The 10,847-nt window shown below is 39.3% G+C and overlaps 1 protein-coding gene across 1 annotated transcript; it reads left to right on the plus strand.

Moving 5' to 3' along the window:
* The first annotated feature begins 2,664 nt into the window (after positions 1 to 2,664).
* Positions 2,665 to 10,499, plus strand: psma8 (proteasome 20S subunit alpha 8). The gene is made up of 7 exons (XM_053614220.1): positions 2,665 to 2,872; positions 6,114 to 6,240; positions 6,478 to 6,602; positions 7,218 to 7,340; positions 8,091 to 8,210; positions 8,308 to 8,370; positions 9,986 to 10,499. Exons 1-7 carry the CDS (start codon positions 2,771 to 2,773, stop codon positions 10,079 to 10,081), a joined length of 756 nt encoding a protein of 251 aa, XP_053470195.1. The 5' UTR covers positions 2,665 to 2,770; the 3' UTR covers positions 10,082 to 10,499.
* Positions 10,500 to 10,847: the final 348 nt, after the last annotated feature.

Consider the following 10,847-nt stretch of genomic DNA (forward strand, 5'->3'; position numbering starts at 1 on the left):
GGAGGGAGACCTAGTATGAGTAATATGTAATTTTATTGAAAATTCACAGGACTGGTTGGATTCACACTTCAAGATCTTTAAGAGTAACAAACTATGGTTTATTAGTCACAGAGAAATATAAGAGCTGAGGAGGGCAGGCTGAGAAACACACACACTCTCATATAGTCAAGGGCAGGCGTGCAGACATAACACACACCAAGGCCCAACGCACACACATAACATTATGAGATAACAACATGAGACTAAGGTCTCTCTATAATTGTTTTCTCTCTCTCCCACTTTCAATCCTAATGGTAGTCAGAAAGTCCTCTTTCAAAACATAATGGTAGTCAGAAAGTCCTCTTTCAAAACATAATGATAGTCAGAAAGTCCTCTTTCAAAACATAATGGTAAATTTGATAAGCCTCTTTTTAAACATCATGGTAATGTAGATGAGCTCTTTTTTAACCCTATTGGTATTGATATCATAGTCTTTCTAAAATATATTGGTTATCTACTGTGTAAATACAGTATAAATACTGGAGCTTAAGCTCCAGGTGTCAGATCACTTCTGAGAATTCTCATCGGTGTGGATCTTGGGTGGTGGAACGGAACCAATTAATTTGGACCCTTGCTTCTTCTCACTCACGGCTGGTGTCTTTTTTTCTATCTCCAACTGGGTTTACAGATGTGAGTATTTGCTTCTATGTTGAATTTTAAGTGCCTTTGGGTGACAGGCTGAATTTGGGCCAGCAATACCCTGATTAATTGATTAATGGCTTGATTCAGGTCTTTATGGAGAGTAAAACAGGTAGTTACACTATACAATGAAATTCTTACTCTGTTTCCTTCTGCTCATGTTATACATTACAAGTATAATATACATATAATACAAGTAGGAAATTGAAATAAACCAGATAAAAGAATTAAAAAAGATAGATAAAATTACGAGATTAGAAAAACACTGGTAGTAAACATGTATAGATAAAGAGACATTGGGCATTGAATTGTATGCATACAGTGCAGTAGACCAGTGGTAAAGATGTTATATGCAAAGAGGCAACAGTCGGAAAATGCACTGTGCAAAATAATGTTCAAATGTACAACTTGCTGCGGAATACTGGATGCAGCAGTATGGTTTTCTGTGGGTGTGTGTGTGGGTGTGTGTGTGTGTGTGTGTGTGTGTGTGTGCATAGAATTAAACAGAGGCATTTGCATGTGCTACTGATTAAAAAACTGTTTCTTCGCCATGTGGTTCGGGATTTTACACTCCTGTAGCTTCTACCTGTAAAGCCATGATGGAAAAACTTATTACTGACAAAAGATTTACAAGGTTACCATCGAGAGCATTCTCACTAGCAGCATCACAGTCTAGTAAACAGACTAGCAGCATCACAGAGTGTAAACAGGCTGTGTTAGGGGTGGGTTCTATTCATAATGATATTGTGGGCTCTCCTGGTGACCCAGGTATGGTAAATGTTCTACAGTGATGGGAAGACTGCTCCTAAGATGGTTTGAGCAGTTCTAACCAGAGCCTTGCAGTATAATATAGTATTATAATAATTGCATGCAAATTCAAATGAATTCAGATTTTTAAAAATCTAAAACTCACTACAAGCAACTGAAGTTAAAGGGCATGAAATGACATCACTTTACTTCTAAAAAATATAAAATATATTACACTTAAAAAAAAAAGGATGGATGTTCAAACTTATTGTAACTGTGACACGTATTCCTACCCTGCTGCAAAAAAACAACAACAATAGAAACCATCACAGAAATTCTAATCGTTTCCACTACAAATATAATTACAAGCCTTCAGCTAACCATTAAAACCATTACCATCATTGATACTTAAGGGTATCCACTAGACATAACATGCCACCAATAGAAGGCAACAAATTACCAGTAGAGACCCACAGGGATCATTACAGTTTCCATTATCTATCCATCCATTTTCTATACCACTTATCCTTGGAGCCTATTCCAGGGAGCATGGGGCACAAGTCGGGGTACACCCTGGACGGGGTGCCAATTCATCGCAGGGCACAATCACATATATATTTACACACCCATTCATACACTGCAGACAATTTGGACATGCCAAACAGCCTACCATGCATGTCTTTGGATTGGGGGAGGAAACCGGAGTACCCGGAGGAAACACCTGCAGCATGGGGAGAACATGCAAACTTTTTTTCCCAGTTGGGTAATATTTCTACTGTGTAATAGTTTTATAGCAAAACTTGTTATAGGAACATCAGCTGAGCCTTTGAGCTTCTTCACAAGCTCAAATAACTTGAATTATGGCTTTACTCAAGGGCTGTTTCAGGGCCTGTGATGGGGCGGGCACACACACACACATCAACAACATGGAACTATAAAACTCCTGTTCTTCAGTAGTCATTTACAGGACCACACAGTACCATATCAAATACAAAATACAATGTAGTCACAGGATCCCAGAATGAAAAATGTACACTGCAATCACAACTAATTAACCAGTGGGAATGAGCTCCTTTAATACAGGTCTACTTCACTTTATGTGCAATTATGTACTCTACAGAAACTTGCTTTTGATACACTGTGGCTAATCTAACCAGAGAAGTCGCCTCCACTAATATGGCGGCGCCGTAGACGCGTCAACACTCGGAGTCCCAGAATGCAACGCTTTAGCTGTGGTGCGCATGCGTGTTGAAATTCTTGTACCCTAAACGCTGGTTGTGGAAGCTGGTGTGTGCTGTTTTAGCTAACGTTTATATCCGTTTCTGATCTAGTTTACAAAAAAAAAATGGCAGCTAGATATGATCGAGCTATAACTGTTTTCTCTCCTGATGGTCACCTTTTTCAAGTGGAATATGCTCAAGAAGCGGTGAAGAAGGGCTCTACGGCTGTAAGTGTTTGATGCGCGCGAGCTGTATTTAGCTTAGAGGTTAACCTCTTTAGATATCCTGAATATAACTGCGCTTTCGTAGATACACAGGAGCACTTCTGTTGCACCGCTGTCTAGTAAATATAGAAGTGGTAACATTTTCAAAGTAATGATAATGGGTAGTTAGCGACAGAGCTAATTGGCTAACGTTAGCGCCATTGAATGAGAAGTCGGCTAATCGTGACTTGCATGTTCTCGCGTCCCAAGTCACAGGCCAAGCTCCAAGTTACAGTCTGAATAGATTATTGTATTTATAGACTTTATAATAGATAATATAATTCCACAAACACTTTTATAGTGTAATAATGTTACTTTTGTAGTTATTAATATTAATAATGTATTTTCGTTATAAAACAATACATAGTTTTGTGTAATATACAGCACGCCTGTAGAGGGCGACATAACACTATAACCCTGCTCCTTTGCTGTTTATGAACACTGCAGCTCACCTGCTGAAAAATACAACAGAATCCCTCATAGAATTTATAATGTTTATAATGGGAATTGTACTGGTTTTAATGGAAACTGTAATGGTCCCTGTGGGTCTCTATTGGTAATTTATTGCCTTCTACTGGTGGTGTTATGTCTAGTTGATGCCATTAACTGGATAGCTATGTCCTTTTATACACCCTACTACGTTATCGAATCCATTTGCTAATAGTTTTAATGGTTAACAGCTGGTTTGTAATGGTATCTGTAGTGGAAACCATTAGAATTTCTGTGATGGTTTATATTGTGTTTTTTCTTCCTTCAGCATGGCAAGCTTTAGTTCCAGCTGCAGCTCATTCCCATGGCCTTGTATTGTACAGATGTTACACAGTAGTAGAACTGTAGTAGTCTCCACGACATTAAACGTATCTATAAATGAATAAAATCTACAATTTGTCGTTCTTAATTAATGTAGGAAAAAGTCTAGAGTTGACAAATGGCCGATGAGGAAAATAATCAACTTCACACCACCCTGTAATCAGTTATTTTCCTAGAAGACACAATCTATTGTGTTTTATGCCTTACTTTTACACTTGGTGTGCATTTTATCAAGTACTCAGTCCCTACAGCATAGCTGCACTTTACCCAGGTACACTTCTCAATCAAAGACGGAGAACATTAGTGGAAAGTGTCTCTAGTACAGATGTGTCAAAACCAGTTTCTGATTGAGCCGTATCAGCATTTTTGCGAGTCTGTGAAGGCAATTAAATATTATTATCTATTCTAATTACACCAGTAACCTAGGTTCTGAAAGTACAATAGGATGAAGTTAGGAACGAGCAGGACTTAGTAAAGTTGTATGCAGTTTTTTAAAGATTTATTATACTGAATAAAGTTTTTCTTTGTGTATGAGGGGTTGCATAGACTAGTCGATTAGAGCAGTGCTTCTTGGACCTGTCCTGGAGGACCCCCAGCTCCTGATTGAACTCATCAGCTTATTAATACAGACTGCAAGACCTGGATTGGGTGTGTCCGATAAGGGGGACATACAAAATGTGCAGTGCTGGGAGTCCTCCAGGACAGATTTGAGAACCCCTGGATTAGACTAAAGCACTCACAGGTCAGGCTGTGATGGTAAAGAAATGCATGTGGGGGAAAAGCAGCAGAAATGTAATACTTTTAGGTGAGATGAAGCAAGTCAACTGCACATTATGTAAGACTACATAAAGATTTTTTATCTTTTGTCATAATGCTGTATGATTCACTTTGATATCACTTTGTGTGTATTGTTTTCCTACAGAAAAGACAACTAGTTCACTACTCGTTTGAGTTACTGGTCGACAAGTGAAAATGAATAGCAGTGATATTAACACTAATACCAGGGCCATATCTCCCTGCAGTTCTCGCCTGGTTTCCCACTGACGCTAAGCAGGGTTGAGCCTGACCAGCACCTGCATGGGAGATGTCCTGGGGGAAAACTAAGGTTTCTGCTGGAAGTGTTATTAGTGAGGCCAGCAGGAGGCGCTCTCACCCTGTGGTCTGTGTGGATCCTAATACCCCAGTATAGTGACAGGGAGACTATACTGTAAAAACAGCACAGTCTTTTGGGCAAGACGTTAAACCGAGGTCCTGACATTCTGTGGTCAGTAAAAAATCACAGGACACTTATCGTAAAAAAAAGTAGGGGTATAACCCCGGTGTCCTGGCGAAATTCCCCCACTGGCCCTAATAATTCCCATCTTTTAATTGGCTACATCACTCTCCTTTCCTCTCCACTAATAGCTGGTGTGTTCTGGCACACTATAGCTGCCGTCTCGTTGCATCATCCAGGTGGATGCTACACACTAGTGGTGGTTGAGGAGATCCCCCACCATACTATGTAAAGTTCTTTTGAGTGTCTAGAAAAGCACTATATAAATGTAACTGTAAATATGCGGTTCTTCTCCAAACCGTTGCCAGAAAGTTGGAAGCACAGAATTGTATAGAAAGTCTTTGTATGCTGTAGCATTATAATTTCACTTCAGTGGAATTAAGATGTCCCTGTGCACAAAGCCAGCTCCATGAAGACAGGTTTGAGAAGGTTGGAGTGGAAGAACTCGAGTCTCCTGTATAGAGCCCTGACCTCAACCCCACTGAACACCTTTAGGATGAGCTGGAACACCATTTGCACACCAGACTTCCTCCTCATCTGACAGTGCCTGGCCTCAATAATGCTCTTCTAGCTGAATGAACGCAAGTCCCCACAGCCATGCCCCAAAATCTAGTGGAAAGCCTTCCCAGAAGAGTGGAGGCTTATTATAACAGCAAACTGGACTGAATCTGGAAATGGGACGTTCAACAAGCACATATTATTGTGATGGTTAGGTGTCTACATGCCCTTTGGCCATATAATGTATATAAATGTAAGAAAGTGATTTAAGAACTCACATGAGCTTGGATGCTAAGAATGTACATGTCTTTAATCTTCCATGTCTTGTGTCTTCGTGCTCCGTCAGCTTTTCTTTATCCTTCATATTTGTAGGTCTTGAAACTGGGGGATACAATTTGTGATTTGGAGTTATGTTTCTGAATGGGTTTTATTGGCAGGTCTAATTTGCAGCACATATTGATGTCGATTGTAACTAGAGTTTCAGCACCGTGAGATGCGAGAGTATGTACGCTGTACAGCGTTGTATACGAAACCCAGGAATGACTGCGAGCTGTTTCCATATTATTTTCTTCTCAAACCTGCAGTTTGTCTTGAAGGTCTCCTTTATTTGGTTTCTACATACAGGTTGGAATCCGGGGCAAAGACATTGTTGTTCTGGGTGTAGAAAAAAAGTCTGTAGCCAAGCTGCAAGAGGAGAGAACGGTTAGGAAGATCTGTGCCCTCGATGAGCACGTGTGTATGGCCTTTGCAGGTAAGCGTACTTCTTTTTTATTTTTCCCCCACCCTGCTTGTTTCCCAGCACTGCGTTTGCACGTGTCAATGTGTGTGATCTGATCTCATGTTTGTTGTAGGTTATATTATTACGTGATATATTTCAATTATTACTCGGGTCTAAAGGAGCTGAACATTTTATGTTTTTTCAACGAGTTGAGCTTGAAGGGGAATGTAATATCTGAAAACCAGACGTGCATGGTTTGTTCCTTTACAGGTCTCACGGCTGATGCAAGGATTGTCATTAACAGAGCAAGAGTGGAGTGCCAGAGTCACAGACTTACAGTAGAGGACCCTGTTACTGTAGAATACATCACGCGTTATATTGCTACGCTTAAACAGGTACTGGTTCTTGGATATTGAACTAACTGATGAGTCGAATGAGATGGCGTTAGGTGTCCAACAGCATGCCAAAAAGTTTCATTTAATAAATGATTTAGAGAAGTAAAAAAAAAAAAACGCGCTTTCTGGACAAGCAACACAAACACACCAGTATATGTGCTCCTGCTCTGCCTCATTTTGCACACATGCAGTATATTATTGTCTGTGTAATATGTCAAGTACCTTTACAAAATACGTTTGAGTTTCACTTATTTTTAGTATTTGAATGTAATCCTATTAATTAGGTCTAAAATTTATGCGAATTTTAAATTTCGATCAGTGAGTGGTAGTGATAATTTGAACCACTGAGTGGGCTTCTGATCAGAAGGTCATGAGTTCAAATCCCAGCACTGCTGTGCCCTTGAGCAAGGCCCTTAACCCTTAACTGCTGAGTCGTATAAATGAGATAAATGTAAGTCGCTCTGGATAAGGGTGTCCGCCAAATGTAACTTAAATATTACATCAATATCAGGGAGTGATTTGCTTATATGGCAAAATCCAAACTGTTTCCACTTGGAGCTTTTCATTTAACTGTCATAACTGTCATATTAACACAGTCTCTTTATTTTTCACTAGCGTTACACCCAGAGCAATGGACGGCGGCCATTTGGCATCTCCGCCCTAATTGTGGGTTTTGACTATGACGGGACTCCACGTCTGTATCAGACAGACCCTTCAGGAACGTACCATGCGTGGAAGGTAAGAGTGTCAGACTACCATCAGAGCTGGCTCCACCTAATAAGTGATGCGCTGCTAAATAAATGATAGGTGATAGGTGTCGCCCCACGTATCATTTCGCTACGTAATCTTCAGTTCGTGTAATGCAAGTGTCCTAGCGCTTAACAAGAGTTTGGATTCCTCTAGAAAAAAAATAGATTCAATTCTAATTCATGTCTCAGTCTTAGGGTTTTCATTTCACTCGCCCTAGCGGATATATTATACACTGCGGCATTTACACCAAATATACGATCTCAATCTAACGTTTTAATTGAAATAAATTTATTCTAAGAAAATAAACCCTTATCACAAATATTTTAAACAAAAGTACATACCACAATTATTGGCATCCCTAGCGAATGTATGACAAAAAATCTAACTGAACACTTTCCTATTATTATTTATTTTATTTTTCCTAATGTTTAGGAACTCTTAAGCGGTCATCTTTGACGTCCTGTTGTACTGGGGTATAAATATGAATTGACACATAAGAAAAATTCCTTAAGTTATTCATTAACATGTGCAAAACAGACAAATGCTGTAGTTTCTTCAGCCACGATTTTAACCGCATCTGAAAAATGTCATGCTAGTAGAGAGGGCCCGATTCAAATCTCATGTCATTCGTCCACAATGCTTGAGCCAGCCACGCTACCATTTACACAGGTGTTTGATTACGGTTATATCTTGGCAATAGTTATTAAACATCATTCAATTCCTTCACCATGTTACTAGGCAAATGCGATTGGACGCAGTGCCAAAACTGTGCGGGAGTTTCTCGAGAAGAACTACACGGAAGAAGCCATCGCTAGTGACAATGACGCCATCAAACTGGCTATTAAAGCCTTACTGGAGGTAATAAACAGATGCTAAACACAAGCACATATTTTTTCCCCCAGACATTATCAGATTTGTTCATTTTCTTTATTGCAATTTGAATGATACTATTCAGGTTGTCCAGTCTGGTGGAAAGAATATTGAGCTGGCTGTGATCAGGAGAAACCAGCCTCTCAAGGTAATATGCTCTTCATTCCTTGCTTCTGATGGTGATGGTTGTTTGCACTGCTTATTTAAATGCTTTACTGGATATTAAACATGGCTTTCATCACTTGTTGTTTAAATTTACACACGTTCAGATTTACCTTAACTGATTTGGCAAAAGGTATACGGAAACTATTATAATCCTAACAAATGTATGTTAATCTAAAAAAAACTAAAATCTGGATGTTGGTCAACTAATCACGTGCAAATCTGGAAGCAAGCATGTGCGTTAAATTTAATGCTAAACTAAACCTCCACTTTTTAATACAAGTAGATAATACAATAGATTTTAGATTGCAGTATTTTTCTTTCTGGATCTCTTTAGTTATATCTCTTTTTTTTCTGAATCCCTGTGTTAAAATCATTGCAATCCAAATTTGGAACACTTTAGGATTTTTGCTGTGGTTAATTTTTTTTTATTACTTTGGGGAGAGAAAATAAAGACAGACTCGAATTTCATTTGTGTGTGATACGAGGACAGCATGATTTTTTTTTTTCTTGAGAACAACATGGCTTCTATGTGTCACACATACAGTCCCCTCAAAAGCTCGGAACGGCAAGGTCAATTCATCTGTGTGTGCTATACACCAAGGGTTTGAGATCAAAAGATGGAGATGAGATGAGAGTTTAGACAGGGGGTCTCCCATTTCTACCTTCTCCTTTGCCCTGTGGAGTTGTTGGTGATGTCACTGACTCTTGTTTTTAGGTTTTTCTGTACAGCTTTCACAATGTTTCTGTCAGCAGCTGCTGTTGTTTTCCTTGGCCGACCCGTTCGGTGTCTGTTGCTCAGTACACCAGTGGTTTCTTTCTTTATCAGCACATTCCAAATTGTATTGGCTATGCCCAGTGTTTGTGCAATGCCTCTGATTGATTTTCCCTCTTTACTTGGCATCAAAATGGCTTGCTTTTCTCCCATAGACAGCTCTCTGATCTTCATGTTGGCTTATCCTTTTTAATAACAAATGCAGCCTTCACAGGTGAAACCAAGAGTAGATGTTCAGAGCTATTTATTGTTTAAGCAATCAGTCTAACAGGACACACCTGGGTAACAAGAAACACCTATGTCACATGTTCCAATATTTTTGCTTGCCTACAAATTTGGTGTTCTGATACAAAATGTGCTATGCTCTATGGTGTTTAACACATTTACATATAAATACCAGGAAATAAAAGCTGAAATTCTAAACTCTCTTCTCATATTCATCTTTTGATCTCAAACCCAAATGTCTTCAGTCTACAGCACACTACACATGATTACATAATGTTAGCTACTACTTTTTAGCCTTGTTAGAGTTTTCAGGCAAGCAAAGCATGGAACTGGGCAGCACAGTGGAGCTTTTTACATGCACTGCTTCAACAAACACATGCCTGAGATGTAGCTGTAGCAGCAGGGTTTGAATAGACTTTGTTAATGTATCCCCTGCACACCTCTTTATGTAAAAACATCACTAAGGAACACACCTGTAAACTGACACAAGTAAGTACTCCTGGGTAGTTGGCAGTTGTTGTAGAGTTGTCACTTGCAGGCAGGTTATTCTCTTTTGTGATGTATTCTTATTGAACATTGTTCTGCTCTCCATATTCAACAGATCCTAGAGTCCAAAGAGATCGAGATGCTGGTTGCTGAAATTGAAAAGGAGAAAGAGGAGGAAGCTGAGAAGAAGAAGCAGAAGAAGTCTTCATAGGTCATAGACACACTTGAGCTACCTTCAATACGCCGTTATTTTTTCCCTCTTTTTATATTGGCACAAGCACTTGGTCCACAGTTTGCCTGATGTTGGCTTCATTTCTCATCCACTGTTGGTTACATGCACCATCAATATTCCTCAAAACCTCACTGGGAGTATTACATTAATAATAAATCCTCTTTCAATACAGAACTTTTGTTTGACCTGCCTTTTTAAAATGTCTTTAACGAGAGGCTTCTTGTATAGATGAAGTCCACTTCCATATACAGTGATGGCCATTTATAAAAGCATTTCCCTGTTATTTCATTTCTGTTCATGTCTAATTAGATGCTGTGCTGTTGGCTTCATGTCACAGTGAGGATTTTGCACGGATGTGCTCAAACTAACTCGCCCAAATAAAGTATTGTGGTTTGTATTCTCTGAGTGGATGATATTTGAATTATCTTCATCATATATCATCATGTAAAAGCACGACCTGCACCACTCGTCTTGCTTGTTACTGGAACGTGTATCAGATAATGTTAACAGTTGCTGTCTTAGTATTCATGAACACATTAATATTAATAGGAGAGAAACTGCCTTTGTCATCCCACATTTAATGTCTCATGAGTGGGCTGGAAACCTAGAGCATTCTCCTTCCTCCTGCCTTTGATCTTGCGTAGGAAACCGAGACACAGACGACAAGGAACTCTCGAGAGGGTCTGAAGATTTAATCAATAATTAAGTAACTTAAGTGCCAAGCCAACTTCTACTACTAGTTGCC

The sequence above is a fragment of the Ictalurus furcatus genome, chromosome 25, assembly GCF_023375685.1.
Source record: "Ictalurus furcatus strain D&B chromosome 25, Billie_1.0, whole genome shotgun sequence".
Classification (NCBI taxonomy): Eukaryota; Metazoa; Chordata; class Actinopteri; order Siluriformes; family Ictaluridae; genus Ictalurus; species Ictalurus furcatus.